Source organism: Monopterus albus, unplaced genomic scaffold (assembly GCF_001952655.1).
Source record: "Monopterus albus unplaced genomic scaffold, M_albus_1.0 scaffold309.1, whole genome shotgun sequence".
Lineage (NCBI taxonomy): Eukaryota > Metazoa > Chordata > Actinopteri > Synbranchiformes > Synbranchidae > Monopterus > Monopterus albus.
In genome coordinates, this window is record NW_018128189.1 from 423,225 (window position 1) to 443,270 (window position 20,046).

Genomic DNA, 20,046 nt, shown 5'->3' on the forward strand with positions numbered 1-20,046 from the left:
TGTGAGACATATAATTTTTATTGGGTGTTTCACATACGATGCCACTCACATAGAAGTATTCACACATACAGGAGCTCATCTCCATCAACAATTAGATCTGTTATTTAGTAGATTTTTGTTACCATGGTGACTCTTAAAACACACACACACACACACAAATCTATCTATATCTCCACCTTTGTTACCATGAATATTTAACAGATAAACAGCAGCCAGTTGTCAAAATAACTGAACAGGTTCACCAGAAAAGGAAAAGACAAACATGAATTTGATATTATTATTATGGCGCAGCTGCACATGAGCGGATGGTTTATATGAAGTTTGGAGTCTCAAGCGAGCATAACGCCATTTGCCGTCTGCCACTGGAAATGCGACTATGTCTGTCTGTGAGGTAACTGTAGCATGTTTTGAGTGGGACTGAGAATGTAATCCAAACCAGCTACAGGAAAGAAACCTAAAACACAAGGGTTTGTGGGTACACGTGATAGCCAGTAGTTAAACGCTGCAGTGCCTGACAGAACAAAATGAAATGAAAGCAAACCGCAGATGCTCATATTCAGCTTTTTCTTCATGTGCTCTCCACCGGCAGGAACACCACAGACTTTAACACAACATGGAGCTGAAGTTACAGGACCTGCTTTCAGATGTGTTTGAACGCTCCTTCAACGCCAACATCTCTAACCCGGCAGGGTGACATGTTACCAAAACTCTAACTCCAAAGCTACCTGTGAGCCCATGTGACGTTTGTTTACCATCTCTAGTTCACTTGGATTTGGGTGAAGTGAAACTAAATACCAGCATGCAACAGTCAGCTTTCCTTGACTACAATCACATGTGAGCGCAGTCCATTTGATGTGGGTCCATTAAAGCACACAGTTGTATACACTCCTTTAGATGCATGCCACCACCACAGCTACCACAGGAGGAAAAGATACAACACAATTTGGTCTTTCTAAAAAGTAGCTGTATATTGATTTTGATTCTTTTTGGCTGAAGCAAAGTGGTTTTAGAGAGGAGGGAGGGGGAGGGAGGAAGAGCTTTTAAGGGAAGTGGAGGAGGGAAGTGTAGTTGTGGTAGTGGCTGGCAGATGGGGAGGCAGGTGGGTCACACCAGCATCTTATTCAAAACAAATGTAAAAAAAAAAAGTGTATAAATGATAAAACAGAGCCTTTATGAGGCTAGTTAGGTAAGCGTGACCAGTGGAGAAAGGGAAGGAACACAGTATATGCTAATATGTAGTACTAGAATCCTGGTGATGTCCTCTACTAAGCTACCATGACAATGAAAGCCATCATTAGGTAACTGCATGGTCAGGCTGACATGAAGAACAAACCCATTTTGCTGTTCAGTGGCTAATTTGAGTTAGCTGCTGCTTGTGTATCTGTGCCAGGCAAGAAGAGCTAGTGTTACGCTGCACTGACACAGCAACGCAGACAACCTTGACCCCTTTATCAGTTGTATGGTAGCGTAAACAGACACCGACCTCCTCCAAAATCACATGCATGTGTAGAGCTGAACATACAGTATGTACTGAGCAGTACAGTTAGCAAATGCTGTACATGTTTTTCAAAAGCCCAGGAATATCTAAGTGTAGAAGACAATTACTTTTACAGGCTGATTAACAACAAGCTACAAACCAGGGTTTAACTGCAGAGTAATCCCCATAGTGGGGAACTGCTGTCCTTTCATTAAATCTCAAAGATCAGGCAGTGTGAGGCGTCCATCTCTGGTACGACGGGGATTTCTAACAGATTACTCATTGCATTGTTTTCTGCTGTATGAATGCATTTGAAAGCAGCTATTTTCTCTGCTTCTCTGCTACTGAAAAGCCCTGAGTGATCACATCCAAACCCCAAAAGAATTCATTAGGTGAAGTTTATATGGTGGGTTTAGTGTATGTGCTGTTTAATGGGATGGGGGTGGGGGGTGCAATTTAAAATAGTGGATACTAACACCAAATCTATCAGCAGCCTCACTCCAAACACATCTTTACAGTACATCTACAGTACTTCTGTACACAAGCAGGGGAGAATGGGCAGGATTTGATCAAAAGGGGTTGAGAGGAGTGGGACTGAATTGGGCGATGAGATCACCATGGCAACGAGGACCTCCGTGGCGTTGAGCATGAGGGGAATGTAGGAGGGAGTTTCATGCTGAAGTGGCCTGAAGTGGAGGGAATTGCTCTTCACTTTTACAGTTTTGGGAGATTCTCATGGCCGCGGTCCACTGTTCACACACACACACACACACACACACACACACACACACACACACACACACACACACACACACTCCCTCTCACACACACCATTACATCACAGATAATAACACTTATATAACTAGGCTGTCTGGACACCGTGGTAATTGCAGTGAGCTTACATCAGTGTCCACAGGCCAAAATAAATACAAACACTAAGAAATGTATGTTCCCTGGTGGCAGCAACACAAAACCCAAAGTGTAATCAAACAGAGTATTTTAGGATTTCCAAGATTAAAATCTACTAACAAATGATGTCATGGTTTCAACGGTTTCGGTCAGATGTAAAAACATTTTCAGTTTGCTCATGAATCCTTAGAGGTTCTAACATTAAACTGTGTGAACTGCAATGGAGATGAATTTGAGTGTGTCCTCCTTGTTTTGAAACCCACAGCCTTAATACACTCTAATTATTAAATTCGGGATACTGTACATTATTCTTAATATTCCTCAAGGAGCAAAGAAAACGAACGCTGAGTGTTGAGGTGCAAAATGCTGCAACACAGGAAATGTTCCAATAATTTTGGAGCTGTGTGTGGGCGTTTTAATGGTTTGAAGTTACGCTGGAAGAAAGTCCAGCAAAACCAGGGGATAGGAATGATGAGAGGCATCACATCACACAGTCCTAGAGAGACAAACAGAAAGACAGAGAAGAATTTTCTGTATCAGGATCATTTCTTACTATTGACTGTGACAGTCAAAGAAAGATGTGAGACAATCAGAGTGTTTGTGGAAAAAAAATCAAGAGTTGTGTGTGGTTCAAAAAGAATCAGTGGTTCAGAGCAGATGCCTTTGAAAAATCATCCATATGCCCTTTCTTGCATTTCACCAGCTGCTTTCCCCCCCCCAAGGTTGATAAATATCCATGCCTGAGTGCCACCTCTGTCACCACAGAGCAGATGCCTTTGAAAAATCATCCATATGCCCTTTCTTGCATTTCACCAGCTGCTTTCCCCCCCCCAAGGTTGATAAATATCCATGCCTGAGTGCCACCTCTGTCACCACAGACAGTTTAGTGGCAGGGATCTTTTCCCCACTGCATTCTGAGGAATAAAAACTGGGTTTTGATTTGCAAACAGGCAATTTCACTGTGCAGCCTGAAGGAGCAATAAGTGCTGGAACTGAGCAGCCAGCAGGGAAGAAAATATACTACAGTATAATGGTTCCCATTAACTCTCAAATGCCTGTATTTCTTCTCACTCTTTAGTCTCCTTTTGGTGATCTGCTGCTTTGTGAATAGAAATTGTAGTGAAACAGAGATAAGTATTAATTTAGTCAGACACTCATCTTAAAGGTTTTCACATATATTGTTGATACACATAGTGAAAAGTGCCTAAAGGTCTCTGCAGATACATAACTGAAGAATTTAATATATATGGTAAAACTAGCATAATCCATCCATTATCTATACCGCTTATCCTGAAAAGGGTCGCGGGGGGCTGGAGCCAATCCCAGCTGACACTGGCTGAGAGGCGGGGTCCACCCTGGACAGGTCCCCGTCTATCACAGGGCTGACATGGAGACACACAACCACACACACTCACTCCTATTGGCAGTTTAGAGTCGCCAGTCAACCTAAGCTGCATGTCATTGGACAGAGGGAGGAAGCCGGAGAGAACCCACGCAGGCACAGGGAGAACATGCAGACTTGACACTGTGGAGCTTTTCAAAAGAGATCGCAGAAACAGAATAACTGAAGATTTATACTGAGTCCAACTCATTACTTTTAAACAGAATCCCAGTCTCAGTTCTTTCTAGTTAGCTTTTGTTTCAGAGCACAATGTTCAGTGTGTGGATGCAGGTAAAGCTCTGGGCCAGAGCCTGTTTAGCTTTTAGTATATTTTAGGGTGATGAAAACACTTAGGCACTGTATTCAGTCTTTACATATCTGAGGAGCTGGTGGCTCTTGTAATGGTTTATTGGGAATCTAGGCACACTGTGACAAAGGTTGGACATCTGAACCAATGCTTTGTGGATAAACTGCCAATCAAGCCTGTGGGCCAGTGACCTTTTTGTTTATAATTAATTCACAGATCGTACCTTCAAGTGCTGTTAAGAGAACCTTGCCTTCTTTACTCCCACAAGTAGCGCAGATACCAAATAGTTTCATTCTTCAGCTGTGGGCCGAACAGAGGGTTGGTCTGGGCCAGGATGGCTATCAACCAGCTGAGAACAGGGAGAGAGAGAAGTGTTAATACACAGGCACATTTTAAAACTTTTCTCTTCAGATAACAGTTCTGCTGCAGACATCAGCACTACACAGAAACGCTAAAACTTTTCTCTGCAGACATCAGCACTACACAGAAACGAGTCCAAAAACACCAAAGACACAAGAGGCTCAGCCAACTTTCAAACATGTCCAGTATTAACCAGCTATCGAAGCACTTATTTGTAGGCCTAAATGAGAGTGAACCTTAATTTACCACCCTGTTAATCCCACATTATTGTCCAATTCGTTGCTGAGCTACCAATGAGTTCAACCTGCAGGCTGACGTGGACGCAGCATGTTTTGAGCTGGCTATCATCGCTGTGAAATCACACATAACAAGGCGTCATGTGGACGGTTTAAATGAAGCTCTTGTTACTCTAACAAACCGTTTTAAGGCCTGTAGCTCTTTAGCCCCACTGGGCATTGTAAGGCAGAGTCAACCTCGGGAATGATGATCATAAGAACAAAGCTATAGTAACATATAAGTATTAGGAAAATGGCAAAGATGAGTTTAACCTTCTCTATTTACCAGCCCTTGAGTCAGGCATATTGTTGGGCACCTAGCACCAGCTCATAAGTACCCACAGGTCAGCTGTACCATGTGCTCTTCAGGTAAAGTTTGGGCCTGGTGTATCACTGCTGATGACAAACTGACAAACAGAAAATTGTAAATAACTTCACCTGTTTCTTCCATTGCTTATTGTTTAGTAGGGTGCATTTTATTTGTTTAGTTCAAGCTAGTAGCTGCTGGCATGGCCATGATGTGATCTGACACTTACTGTGTACAAGAGCCCTTAAATTGGTGTAATTTCAAGTACTGTGCTGAGTTATTGTTTGTTAATGGCAAAAAATCTGACTGTAAGAAGCTGTATGCTAATTTGTGGAAGTTTATCTTTTTAAAATGTATTGTGTAGTTATATCTCCACTTCATGACTATCTGCCTTTCTTGTCTTTCTTATGTAGAACCAGCAACTCACAAGCACAGCAAGATATCTGGAATAAAGCTCATCTGAGTGGTGCTCAAGGTGGGTGTTGAGATGAAGCACAAGTCTGTGTTAAATATCAACTGTTTATCTGTCTCACTGTTGTCCTACCCAGACAGTACGAAGAGGTGCTACTGGTCAGTAACTGGCTTAAAGTTGTGTTTCATTACATTATAGATCCAAGTTGTAAAATGCTGGACTTTTCAATTAATGGGCTTTAAATGAAGCAAAAATACAACATAATGTTAACAGTAAAGGCAGCAGTAGTTTTCGTGTAACATGATTCCATGCTAATACAGCTTGTTCTAGGTTTATTTTGCAAATTTGTATTAGTGTATGAAGACAAAACAGACAGTATGAGAATACATGAGACAAAAGTACTACAAAATACTCTGCATCAACGTTTTGGACACACTTTCCCAGTGAATTGAATGGGGAAACTGTCCCACCTTTGACTGGTAGTGTATTAAATTTATTATTAAAATTTCTAGATGGTTTTTGTGCCTCTGCCTCCATTTGAGCTCACCCCTGCTCACCCAGGTACATAATTATAAAAAAGATAAAACAGAGCACACTACATTTCCATAGTTAGTGAAGGGTTATTGACACTGTGGAGGAGCGTGGGCTCCCCCTGGTGGTAGACTGATGATCTGCGTGCACATCCATCAGTATCTCCTACGCCTTGTCTTCATCAGGCTGTTTTAGGTTAACTTGTTTGATTTGAAACTGCAGAAAATTCATGGCGATAGACCTCGGTTTTATGACCAGGTTTTGTGTCCATGAGCCTGCTGGAACTGGTTTCTTTCACCACATATCCTCTGCTCCATAAATCTGCCATTTCTCTTTCATCTACTGTGCAGATCTGTCACTTGGCCGATGCTTCAGGAGGAGCAGTAGCGCTTCTGGGTTTTAAATTCTAATAGTAATTTGTTTTTCTGGATAGCAGAAACTGTTTTAATTGAAAAAGCAAACATCTTAATGTAAAGCTACACTCACTGGTCCCTCATAATGGTTAGAGGGAATATTTTATGTGCAATGTGTAATCAGAGTAGCAGGTCAGTGCAGCAAAGTCGCATCAACATGCAAAATGACAATAGCTTCACACCACAGAAGAGCCAGGTTTCTACTCACAACAGGTAGCAGCAGATCGCTGTGAGGATGAGACTGGTGACAATCACGCTGTCAGAGAGCAGAGAAAGTCCATCACACACGTGTCCAAACAGGCACTAAATCAGACTGAATAATCATCTCTCCATACAGTGACAAAATGTCATATTGATATGTAGCAGTTCACTGTTGTTATGGCTAAAATTCAATCTATAACAACATAAACCTTGAAAGACCCAATAACACACAGTTTGGGGGAAAAACTATTTTTATGATAAAAGATTAAAATAATGTAACTCAGTGGGGGTGAACTTATTTCGATAATTTAACAAATATCACATCTGTATGTGATGTGACAGCCATGTTTAGTACTGTATATTATTATTATTATTAATATACATATTTCACACCAAGGTTTTTGAGCTTACAATAGTTGGTAGTATGCTGGTAACATTATTAATTTATGGGCAATGTTGCAGACAGGTGAGAAAGACTGCTTTATGAAAATACTGCACCGAAAGAATTTATATATATCTAATGAAAACTACGATTTTTAGGTATTTACTTCACTGGATTCACAAAAAAAATGACATTCATCATTGATTAAATTGTTTACAAAATGCTGGTTGTCACTTCCCAGAGAGAGAGAGAGAGAGAGAGAGAGAGAGAGGGAGGGATGGACGGAAGGAAAGTGGATGGATGGAAAGATGACGCGCAGGGCCTCCATCACATGAGCAAGAGCAGCTCGCGTATTTATAAAGATACTATGCAGCTGAGTACAGAATAAACACTGAGTAATGAATAACCATAATTTGAATGTAAATGTGGAAAATAAAAGGAAATGCTAAATGAATCGCAGTTAATTGCAGCCAATTAACAGTAGCTCAACCACCTACCCCCGGTTGGGTCCTTTGGGCACTAAAAACGGGGCTACGACCCCCACCAGCGCCCATAACGTGGTGAAGCAGATCATCGGTAAGGCGAGAGAGTGAGAAACCATGATTTGATTCCACAGAAAAGCGCAGAGATGGAAGAATTAATGTCGGTTTGTTGCCTTAGAAATAAAGCGCATCAATGGCTGCTGAGCCAGTCCGTCTCTTCCGTTATGTTCCCGCCCACTTAGCCGATGCGTTGTTTGATTGGTACAAATCCATACGGAACATGTTTCCGATTGGTGAAGCTAGCTGCCTATCAGTGTTACAGTAAACGGGATTGGATGCGTGTTTGTGGCAGCATCGGCAGGCAAGCATTGTTTTTTTTTGTTTTGTTTTTTTCCTCCAGCTTCATCTACTTTGAGCCATCATTTTCTGATCATCTCCTGTTTTACCGAACAGGGTAAAGGAAATACAAACGACACAAAGCACACTCTTGCACTTAGTACCGGCATTTTTAATTGCCATCTTTTTAGTTTTACAAGAGTTGTGAGCTGACAGAGTTAGGGTCTTGGGTTGCTTTTTCAGTTACATACAGTGCTGTGTGCATTTTGAAATATGTGACCAGTGTCTTCACATAGCATTAAAGTAGCCTAAACCTGTGGCAATGCCAAATGTTTAGAAGTAGCCTATTCATTAAAATTTCTATATGTACCCTAAAGAGCCATTTACTGCTTGTCAGACTCAGTATTACCCTGGTGTAGGCCATTTTCTAATATTCCATCCAAAACTTATAACAAATGCATTCAACATGTAGGCTATCAGTGATTTATAAAATATATTCAATTGCCTGGAAATAACAAAATGTGAAGGTATAATGCACCATCGCCCAGACTACAGCATATGATAATGGATAGATTAAATAAAATTGGTGGACATTTACTTGGGGTCCTGTGTTCTCTGGGATTGTCACATGAATCACAGAGAAAACAATTTAAAGGATTTATGCCATGACAGTGCAGTATTGGACAAATGTCAGTCTGCAGTCTTTGTGTAATTTCCTGCTGTTCATGATAGTTTACCCACAAATATTCACTCCATCCTGACCAGAGACCACTGTTTTCCAGTTTTAAGTGGGTCAGCTTGCCAGGAAATACCAAATGACTTAGCCTGTTGTTCTCAGGTTATTTCTTATCAAGGTCACTTGATTCGTATAATAGATAGGCCAAGCAATACAAATATTAAAGCATAGCTTCACTGCAGTAACAATAAAACAATAGGCAAAATAAAACGAAATTCAACTCGACAAAAGATTAAAATATTGTTTCAGTCCAGTGACAGACAGTATGCTGATAACTGGTTCCCAGTTTAATAAATAAAAGTGCAGAAAAATCAATCAAAGACGGAAAGAGCAACATTTTATTTAGAAAAGTTAATAATTACATTTATTCTTTAAATTCTAAATCATGTTTAATATTAAACTACATTGAAAGTTTGACCACAAGGTTAATTTCAATACTTTGGTGGTTTTATTTTGATGGTCCCCATCGCCAGGCACATTTAAATTGTGTGCGTCACTGTTTTATTGTTGAAAGCGGCTTCCGGAAGTTGCATTTGACGTAATGGCTGTTAGCTGGATAGTGGTGACTGGACAGCCGGAGGAGGACCCGCGGGCGGTATTTGCCAATGCCAAGGACCGGTAGCTTCACCGGGGAGTTGTCAGCGCTGAGTGAACACTGAAAACGTGTCGTCTTGAAGGCTGTGACAGTTGAATGTGTGCTGATAATGTTGGACGGTAAAACCTGATGAAGTTCACCAGAGACATCTGCCGGTTGCTGGGCTTAGGCGGCGGTGAGTACAACTGCCAGTCAGTCTCTTATCAACTTTTGGTTTTTCGGTCAGATAAGCTGGTGACGCCGGTGGTTATGTGGACGTTAGCTGTGATTTAAAAGTAATAAATAATCTCAAAGTAACGGTATTCCAGCTTGTGATAGCACTAATTACCCCATGTAAAAACAATAAATGAAACCTCTAAATAACGTTTGACAGATGAGTAAATCCGTCACCAGGTAGGCTACGGTAGCTAACGCTAACTATACACTGAGCTTGAATGGAAATGTTGTAGACACTCCAACTTCTACCAAATACAACACAGCAAATGCCTAATAACAACAATAATAATAATAATGCTAAAATGATTAAAAATCTCTTTAATTAGCCTGACAAAAGTTGTTTTACTTTATTTTGCTTTTCATTTGGTCAAACTACTGCGTTGATATGGTAGTTTGTTAAATGTCAGACTTTAAAAGCCATATTTATTTATATAAAATGTGTAGTACAGTCAGGGTAATGATGAATATATTCTTGTTTAACATAGCATTAAATTATTTACCATGAAACCTGGATTCTACGTGCCCAACAAGTAGGCTGGGAGTATAGATGCTGGCAGCAACAGGCCAAGCTGGGTGGCCCAGATGTCCCCGTCTCCAGCTCCTTCTGGGGGACCTTGAGCTGTTCTTAGACTAGATGAGAGCTAATCTCTCTAAGTGTATTCAGGGTCTACCCCAAGGCCTCCTCCCAGTTGTGCATGCCTGGAAAACCTACGGTGGCAGACACCTAGCAGGCATTCTCCACTGACTCCTTGTGATATGAAGGAGTGATGGCTCTAGGTCCCTTGGGATGTCTGAACCCCAACCTTATCTCTATAAGGCTGGGTCCAGCGACCCTACGGAGGAAACTCATTTCAGCTACTTAGATTTATCTCATTTCCATAAAGCTCATGACCATAGGTGAGGGCTGATGCATAAATCAACTGGTACATTTGAGCTTTGCCTTCTGGCTTGTGAACAAGACCAGGATACTTGAACACCCCAGTGCATGTTGGAGGTCACGGCCCAGTGAAGCCAACAGAACTACATCATCTCCAAAAAGCAGGTCAGCCCTTTATTTTGTTTTTATTTTGGGTTTCTGTGGTTTGTTTACTTTGATAATTACTACAAATGATCAGATTTCAGTTGCGTTGGTGTTTAATAGGTGGCCACAGACTCTGGTTGCTGCAGGTCATCACACCAAACAATGTGACTGGCAAATGAGCTGTGCACTCAAGAATGTACAGCAACTAGTTGAACCGCAAATGCATTTGTGCTGTATGACTCTTACATTGTTAAGCCTGATTAAAAATAACTGGCCTTCCTTTAATGAAGGTTAAAGCTTGACTATCTCAAGCAAACCAAAGGTTAGTGCTACATAAACTTTGTTTCTAAAAACAAGTCAGCTGTTCAAATATATAGAGCTGAATATTACAGTGAGGCTAAAGGGAGATGCTTTAAATATGTTCCTTGACTGAAACCTGTGAAAAGCTACTCTATCAAAGAACCATGTTTGTGTAAATGACTTAAAGTGAGTTTATGGCAGATGTTAGCCACTTTCCCCTAAACAAATATGTGACACCCTTTTATGAAATAAAATGAATTATTGTGAGAAAAGAGCAGAGTTGCCATCTCGCACAACAACGGACATATTTGATGTGTCATCCAAAAAGCTTAAAATATTGGCTAATATACTAATTTTATTACTTCATACCATGTCAGAGGTCTGATTTGGATTTCGTGAGATGCACTGGAGCAAAACAATCCTACTGAAGTCGTCTGCTGATAGAAACTTGTGTATTTGCTGTGGATAAAAATGACAACTTGGAGTAGTCTTCTGGTTAGCAGTGTAATGTACAGGAAGCCAGTTATAGTAACAGTAAAAATGTTCTTGGCTGTGAACACGAGAAAACCTTTAGGCTAATGTAGCCTGTTACAGAGTACATCTGTTAAGATGCTGACAGTAAACGGAGCGCTCCTAATGTGTAATCAGTGCATGTGCCCTTGAACCGAAATACACAAGTTATTTTGTTTATATAAAAGTGTTACACAAAGCTAGCAGAAATCAGTAGCAACTGAAGAGATTGATGACAGTATGCTGTAGCATCCTTTAAAAACCATTACATTTGGACCTTTGCTGCTTCCAGCGTGGCTTTGGCAGCTAGAGATATTTCAGGTTCTGGTTAAACAATCGCCTACATCCTGAGCACTTCCTCTCATTTGTTTCTTCCAAACATAAATTTGTCAGTTTCCAACCGTATTCATCAAACCCTTGTGTCTTTGAACTGTCTCACTCTGGTACAACATGCTCTTTGCCTTGCCCTCACTTTATCTCCTCACGCCATATGCACTCGTTTTTTTTTTTTTTTTTATGTGAAGAAAAAAAAAACCCTCAGAGGAATCAGTCTGCAGATATCCCACAATTCTTAGCATGAATACAGACGTCAGTGATCACTGTGCATGGGTAGGTTACTATAATTCTTGACTGGAAATGGGTTAAGGGAATAATCTTGACGTATTAGCTTTTTTTGGAGCGTTCACCTGCATCCCATGGTCTTCATCATAAGCTTAACATTTTTTAGAAACTTCTAGCAGTATGACAGGTGTTGCTTCTCGATCAATGCTTGATTGTGGTCACTGAGTTGACTAATATATTTTGGCAGAGTTTTCCACAATATTTAATGTCTTACTATATAAAGGTGTAGCAGTTTTTAAAAACCGTTAATTGTGGGAAAACCGGCTGTTTTATCTCATTCATTGCTGCATTGACAATTGTTACTTTCATGGGCTTTAAAAGCCATGAGATACTAATCGACTATGATCGGTGAATTTACTGAGTTTTGACTCAGGCTCTACTTATCTTTTTGCAAGCTTTCAACCATCATTATTTCACATGACCTGTTTTAAAGATGCATTGCTGTAACTCAGTCAGCATCTCTGTTTATCAATGGATGAAGTTTGGGTACATCCTTCACAAATCAACAGTTTCAAATGCCACATTTTCTATATTTAACTTTAACATTCTCCCCCCCAGTGAGTTCAGTGAGATTCAGCTGAAATCCTAGGAAAAACACCATAAATTGATCTGTTGCACAGTGCTCACTGAAATAAAGTAATGTGTCCCTCATACCCTTTAATGATTTTTGAAAGCATGGAGAAAAAATAATGAAAATCAGAGATGCACAAGTTTATCTGCAGTTTGGTAAAAGTTAGCGGAGCTTCATACATGTCAGGTGACCTGGTGTGATCTCAGCACAGCTGAGGAGTTTAGGTTGGCCGTCTTGTTTCAGCACAAATCTGCTGAGTCATTGGGAGTTTGTCTGCCTGTACTTTTATGTGTATTTAATTTGTTTTAAACTTCTGTGCTGTGTGGGGCCTGCTGTTAATCATGTTGCGGGGACATAAACCTGTTTACACAGTCACACTGTGGGGACAAAAAGCAAGTCTTCAAAACTTTATATTACATTTAGAATGATGATTTAGGGTAAAGTTAGAGTTAAGCAGGGTAAGGTTAGGCTGTGTCTCCAGGAAATGACTGTAGGTCAAGGTAATGCCCCCTGAAGATATGGAAACGCAACATGCATCTATAACTGTGCACAGATGAAACTCCACAAACATGAGAAAATGATTGAAGGTTGTATTTTATGAACTATGACATAAACCTTCAAAGAGAAATGTCAGATGCACTGTTTCACACAAACCATTATAGTATTTTAGTTTTTTGTAGGCTTTCATAACTGTACTGACAATTTATCATAAGATGTGTAAAGATCTGGCTGATCCCTAACACTGCACAACATGACCATTATTTCCCACAGTTTGGAAACACATAAGCCACTCTGTTTTATAAACAATTATTATTTTAAATTAAAAGCCTCCCAGCAGATCAGCAGCATAATTCCTTCAATTTCCTGGAAGACTTGTTTTAGGAAGCAGCTACAGGAAATATTGACTCTCACTAAAACGGCAAACAGTGTGTGAGAACTACTTCTGTTGGAGAAACTGTGTAGCTGTTTTATAGCCTCTGTCTGGGGCCAGCCTTCATTTTGGTTGCACTCACAGCCAGTATTTGAGTAAAAACTTTTATTTGAAAACATAACCATCCTTGAAGAACTGCATTTTTATGCAAAATAATGGCATTGTAGGTTTCTGTCTTGTTCCAGTTTGGTGTGAACATAGTTAGAAGTTATTGGCATGTTCAGGGTTTTCACTGACATTGTGTTTTGAATAAACTACAAAAGTATAACAATTCTCTGTGTTCCCCAAATGTATGTACATAATCTGTCTGTAATAAGGTAACAAAGACAAAGTGAAGGCAGGGTGAGGTGTGTGTGTGTGTTTTAACATGGGTGTGTGTTTGAACAAGAGGAAGGAGGGGAGGAACCTGCCACCCTCCCTGGCAGCATTAACCAGAGTTCACCACAGGTGGTTTTCGTATCAAACAGTAATACATCTCTTGTTATCTTTTGTCCCTGAACCTTTTTTTTTTTTTTTTTTTTTTTGCACTGACATTTGGGATTTTTGAGAAAACTGCTAACTGCCTTAACAGGGATCAAAACTTGACATCCTGTCTTCTGCATGTGGGAACCTGCTGAATCATTTTTTTTGTTGTCCTTCGTAGATGCTGTAAGTGTTTCCACGGTGTTGTTTTTGTTTTTGTTTTTTTAAGTCTGAGTAAATATTATGAACCTAAGCTTTATGCAAATGAGTCACATGATCAAATCAAACCTGGCAACAGCCTGACTATCATATGTACACTGTCAAGTTTTTTATTTTCTTTTTTTACAAAGTAGTTTGAGTTACTTTTTCTAAGTAGCTTTAGTTAATCAAACTCGATTTCTCCCTAGAGTAGCTTTGTTGTAGTTAAACTTCTTCCAGTGTGAGCTAACTGGTAGCTTACACTGTAGTTTCCCCAACACTGCTTAATGCTAAACAGATCATTTCTGAGTAGATAATCTGTTCCTGGACAGAGTTTTCTCTCTACATCTTTCATCTGCCAGAAGCTTGTGTTTGAGGAAAAGGAATGTTGGCTTGAGATTGTAGCGTATACCCACACAAAGTACTTTTTATATCATTTATCCATAATGTGAAACTGTTTCTCTCCATCAGCATGTTTTATTCTATAAAAGCAGTGCAGGTTGTTGCCTGCTGATGACAAACTTTATATTTGTTGCACTGAAAACTCTTTACCAGGTACAGTGAACATTGATGTATGTTGGTATCAGAAAACAAAGAATTTATCAAGCTTTAACATCATAAGTTTTCTTCTTTTAGTGCAAAACAATTTGTAAGAACCTATAAAAATCCATAGCAATGCGTGTTTACAACCAAAGATGGAGATGAAATCAAGTAAAGGAGGTTTCCCACCAGCTTTTCACATATAGTTAAAAGAAGGTTTGAATAACAGTTGAGGTAAAAATGTGGCTACGTGTCAAGGATGTCTTGGCTCCTCATGAGAACAGTGAGCTTCATAGTTTTGTGCAGCAGACTGATGAGATAAGGAATCTGTTCTTCCTTGTGTGCTCCCAGACTAAACTCCTGAGCTGAAGCCTTGTTTCTTTTATTGCGGTGAGAGCATACGTGTTTGTTTCCAGAATGGAAGCAACCAGCTGCAGAAAGTAGGTGGGGCACTGAACATATTCAGCAATGCTTAGTTTTGTGCAGGGAGAAAATTCCACAGACAAACTGAACACAAACAGGAAGACATTGGTTGCCTCTGATGAAACCCCTCAAAGCTTTTTACGGCTTGCTGGCACTCGCCACACACACAACATTGCTGCATAATTGAGTTACACATATTCCTATTAGCATTTTGACAAACACTCAAGCTGCCTTCATTTTGCTGCAGAGATTTAACGGTACATCAAACATATTGTTCCTCAGGCTATAGATTTCACTCCCAGGATGGTTCTTTGGTTTTCTAGTTAAGGACAAATGCAGAGGGGGTGGAGAGAGGCAACAACAATCTTTTATTCCATCTTTTTTTGCATGTTGATTGTACAAAACCTGAACAGCTCCTAAAGTAGCTTTTCCCCAGTTTTAATTAGTATTAATGCCTCATTAACCTGTTTACATTTACCGTTTAAAGAGGTTAAGAGTGAATTCAAAAAAATGTTTCAGGAGTTAATTTGATACTGTTTTAGATTTTTTTTTCTTCATAGCTTTTTGACCAATTTTAATGAAAATAGACAGGCGACAAATGAAGGGACAACCCAACATACAGTGTCCCAGTGAGGAGCTGGGCCACCACGTGCCACCAGAACAGCTTCACCTTGGCACCGTCTATCCAGGTCTCTGAACTCACCTGGAGGGATGAACACCGTTATTCCAGCAGATGTTCCCTCATGTGGTGTTGTGATGATGGTGGTGGAGACGCTTGTCTAACACGTCGCTCCAACTTCCCCCATAGCTGTTCACCTGGGTTCTGATGACTGCGAAAACAACAGCATATGATTCACATCGTGTTTATCCTCTTCAAACCGTTCAGTGTCCCCTCGTGCCCTGTGGATGGGGCCACTGTCTTCCTGGAAGAGACCACTCGTTTATTCTGGTTTTTCCTTTTAATTGTCACCATCTGTGTGTACAGTCAAGCCAGAAAGGTTAGGAATAAAACAAATATATCTATGTAAACACATTTGTTTTCATTCATCGTCGGGATTTTACATTCATTTCCTAGAGACTCACCTTAAGTATAGCCTTAGCTTGCTTAATCCTAACCCAAACCAAGTTTGACACCCAAAATTTCAATTATTTACACAGTGGGGACTAGTTTCTGGTTGAGTCCTCACAGTGCGAGTAATACCAGGCACACACACAATATTACCAGAGTAACACAAAATGTCTTGCAGAGACGCACACTGTAGTCCAAAGTTTCTAACCAGCAACGAATGGCAAAAGCAGCTCTGTGGAAGCCGGATTTAGCTTGTAACTGAGGGAAATGAGAGAAATTCGTACTGATACTGAGTCTATTTTTGATGAAGCTGTCTCAACCCAAGGGATATCATCAACTGATACTATCACTGGGCAGCTCATACATGTCCAGCAGAGAACCACTGATTGTAAATAATGGCTGAATCAGCTGGGTTTTACCAAAAAGACTGGTTGGTAAAGTTTTCTTTGGTCCTGCGAGTTATTTCTCTGTGCAGTGTTTCTGGAATGCCTCTGGGCACCTGAACACTACTACTATCCAGAGACCCTCTGGATATTTCTGGCATGGCAACCTCTTAGTGTGGTATGAGGGGAGGCTAGATTTCCTCTTTTCAGCACACACTTGCGTGGAACCATGGTAACATGCAGCAAAAGCTGCTTGGCTGAAATTGCTTTACTACTTGTGGACACATTAAAGTTGAACAAACAAGATAAAATGGGTTTTGTCATGTGGTTTATTCCACTTACTGTACCATCTGTTCTGCTAACAGTAGTTTACACAGTACCAGAAACGGATGCAAAGAAAAAACAAAAACCTCCTTTTGTCATTTGCATGTTTTTCAGTTTAAACAAATAAAGGGTGAACTGCAGTAGGCGTTGGCAAAGTTAAGTCCTCTCAGTTTATAGAGCAGTCCTGACTGACACTACTCATAAGACACAGCACATATTAGATCACCCCCTTGTTTTCCTCTACACCGCCCAATCAAAAGCTGCCACGAGGGCTCCTGTCTAGTTTTGCATGGGGAGCGACAGTGGGGCATTGCGAGGCAACATTCACAAACATAGAAACACGGTGAGGTGTCAGTTTTAAAAGGGTGCATTTAAACCTAATGTCAGAGAAACTGGCATCAGTAGAAGGGATGTCTGTCTCTCCATGTTGAAGCTTGTCTCATCCCTTACAGCAAAACACTGACATAATAAAAATCTATTTGTTTTTAGATGGGACAGGTGAGGAGGAGATGGAGGTTCAGGATGGACTTCCTGATCCAGCCAACAAAAGAAAAGACCAAGGATTATCTCAGGTGAACAGAGATTTCTGTAGTGTGTAAACTATGCCACCAGTTGTAGACATGCTGCACTTCTGTTGATTTAAAAAAAAAAAAGAGCTAAATAAACTTGTAGGGTAGTGTACAAACACATTTCTGATGTCTCATAAAGCTGAACTTGGTGCTGAGGTGCCTTGAGGTGCAGTATCATTAATGGCCACTAGATGCTGGATCAAACTCTGGCTTCATGGAGATTTGTTCAGATGGTGCCAGCCTTTCTCCAGGCATACAACATTTTTCACAGAAGACATTTATCTTAAAATATGTTCTCTGTCTCTACAATTAAAGAACTTCAGCAGCAATTCTGAAGTTAAGCCATTTTATGGGCATGCCAGTTTAGGTGTGGTGGCTGTTATGTAAGCATGAGCATCTGTCAACTAAATACTGTGTGTGTATGTCTTGAGTAGGCCTCACTGAACAATGAGGATGGCTGGGATAATGAAGAGAGAGCAAGGAGGAGGGCTGAGAGGAGGAGAGCTAAAAGGAAGGTGAGTAAAAAGACACCAGTTTGATATGTTTTACATGTACCAGTACAGATGGACTGGTACCAAAACATGGAAATAATTCTTTAAACAGCAGCTCTGCTCAGAAGAACAGATGTTAACTTTGTTAACAGTTTAGATGCAATAAAATCTTATTTGTCTTGTGGTATTGTCACAGTCAGTCTGACTTTGTCCAGATGTAATTTCTATATGAACTGAACATCATCAGAAACAAGTGGGTGAATTGGAATATCCCCTTATTAGCAACGTCAGTTGAGTTCTGTGGTTCATGTTGCAGCTCACATCTGAGTTTTTCCTCCCCGCTGTCGCCAGGTACTTGCTCAAGTGGGATTTGTTGGGTTTTTCTCTGTTGTAGTAGCAATAAGATCTAGACCTTACTGTGTAAAGTGTTCTGAGATGACTTTTGTTGTGATTTGGCGCTATACAAATAAAACTGAATTAAATATTTGTCTGTGACTCATCTGCTAACTAAAATAAATGTTTGCTACATTCCACACATCATTGCACCTGTTACCACACCCTTATACTCATGTCACCCGTTGCTCCACCTGTCAACACACCTTTTTCTCTGTATTTCCCTTCTCCTCTGTTTCCGTGCATTTTACAACACCCTACTCATAACAGGGCCGGGCATGTAAAGCTAAAATGCTATCTGATATTCACAGGGAAACCTCCACCGCCACCACCCACACACACACACAGACACGCCATAGCCTCATATTGCTAACGTGCTGTGTGCATGCTGTGACTTTACCTGTAAGTTCCCAGTGATCTGTGGCGGTGGGAAGCACATTCACCAGGTTTTTGGCAACATGCCGCTCAGCTGTTGCACCGAAATCTGTTACCCGTTAGATTTTGTGGCCACAGCTGCACATTTTCATCATTTGTTGCATCAACAGTGAGCCAGAAGAAGAGCGTGTCTGTAAACTAGTCCGAGTCAGGTCTACACTCTTATGGTAATGTTAAGCGATTTGTTTCACAGTATAAATGACAGATTTTTACCATCATGTAGCCATACTGCTTCAGCTTCTACTGCTGCGATTGGTCTGCCACTGTTTGCCTGGTCTATGTGACCGGTGGATATATAGAGCAGAAGTGAAGGTTAGTTTTCTATCAAGGAAGAGACCATTAACTTTGGTTGATCATGTTAATCGCTCCAAACATAGTATATGTCAGTGTAAAGAAAATGAAATTTGTTACTTACTGTAAGGAAATATTAAAGACTATCTGAAGAAACGGCTCATTGGGGTATGTTAGTCATTACATGTTACTCTACCTGAAAAACATTTGTCAGTCACCAACAAAATGTTTTCTGCTGCGTTGCCAACCTCTCTCCTTCATTTAGGCAAAGGCTTTCAAGTATGGGATGAACAGAGAACCAGTAAAACCCTGGTCACCATTTCCCATCAGAATACTATGTGACCTTACTGTACCTGTACAATAACTGATTAAAACATTGTTTTTGCAGCTCTGTCTTCCTCTCATAATCATTTTGCACACATTTGCTCTTATTTGCGATCATCACAGCCAATACTACAGAGGGCACCATTTCTGATGGGCTGTACACGCTCTTCTTCTGGCTCACTGTCGACACAACTAATGATAAAATGTGCAGCGGAGCCCCCCTGTGGTCACAGATTTTGGTGTAACACTGGCTTTGCTTTAGTCTGAAGAGCAGCACCCAGTGTTTTCCACTTGCTTATATAATGGCAGGTGATTGTCACATATGATGCAGTCGTGGTCAGAGACGCCGTTTCAATACTTGTCAGACGACTGCACAACCTACATGCATTATCATTATACAGTTTATTCCATTGTACTGCAATGTTTTTTCTTGATGGGACCATACACTCTGGTGAACAAATGCCAATCCCAGCTGACCTTGGCCTGAGAGGCAGGGTCCAGCCTGGACAGGCCACTAGTCTGTCACAGGTTTGACATGTAGATAAACACCCACGGGCAATTTAGACTCACCTAAGTCAACCTAAGCTGCATATCTTTGGACTGTGGGAGGAAGCTGGAGTACCCAGAGGGAACCCACACAGAAAGGCCTCGGGTCGGCCGGGGCTTGAACCTGGAACCTTCTTGCTGTGAGGCGACAGCACTAAACACCGCGCTGCTGATTATTAGAAAATCACTTCCCATCCCTAATTCATAACTGTTCCCACCCATGTTCTCACTTTTGACACCTCTGCCTGTGCCCATACTTGTCCCTGTACCATCGCACAGCCACCATGTTCATGTTCTTGTTTCAGAGGCAAAAAGAGCGAAAGA

General features: G+C 40.7%; 1 protein-coding gene and 1 long non-coding RNA gene across 2 annotated transcripts; one reads left to right on the plus strand and one right to left on the minus strand.

Annotated features, from left to right (window-relative positions):
- LOC109973887 (V-type proton ATPase subunit e 2-like) lies at positions 1-7,664 on the minus strand. The gene is made up of 4 exons (XM_020623757.1): positions 7,453-7,664; positions 6,581-6,628; positions 4,298-4,423; positions 1-2,882 (listed from the first exon to the last, which is right to left on the minus strand). The coding sequence occupies exons 1-3, from the start codon at positions 7,554-7,556 to the stop codon at positions 4,330-4,332; spliced, it is 246 nt and encodes an 81-aa protein (XP_020479413.1). The 5' UTR covers positions 7,557-7,664; the 3' UTR covers positions 1-2,882; positions 4,298-4,329.
- A 1,352-nt stretch (positions 7,665-9,016) lies between these two features.
- Positions 9,017-20,046, plus strand: LOC109973889 (uncharacterized). The gene is made up of 4 exons (XR_002276892.1): positions 9,017-9,279; positions 17,163-17,245; positions 17,677-17,757; positions 20,028-20,046. It is a non-coding gene; the product is annotated as an uncharacterized LOC109973889 (long non-coding RNA).

Excerpts from the sequence above, each read along its gene's own strand:
- LOC109973887 (XM_020623757.1), bottom strand. The coding sequence starts at position 7,556 with ATGGTTTCTCACTCTCTCGCCTTACCGATGATCTGCTTCACCACGTTA. Across the intron at positions 6,629-7,452 it reads CCCAAAGGACCCAACCGGGG|CGTGATTGTCACCAGTCTCA; the intron begins GTAGGTGGTTGA and ends GCTCTCTGACAG. Across the intron at positions 4,424-6,580 it reads GCGATCTGCTGCTACCTGTT|CTGGTTGATAGCCATCCTGG; the intron begins GTGAGTAGAAAC and ends CCCTGTTCTCAG.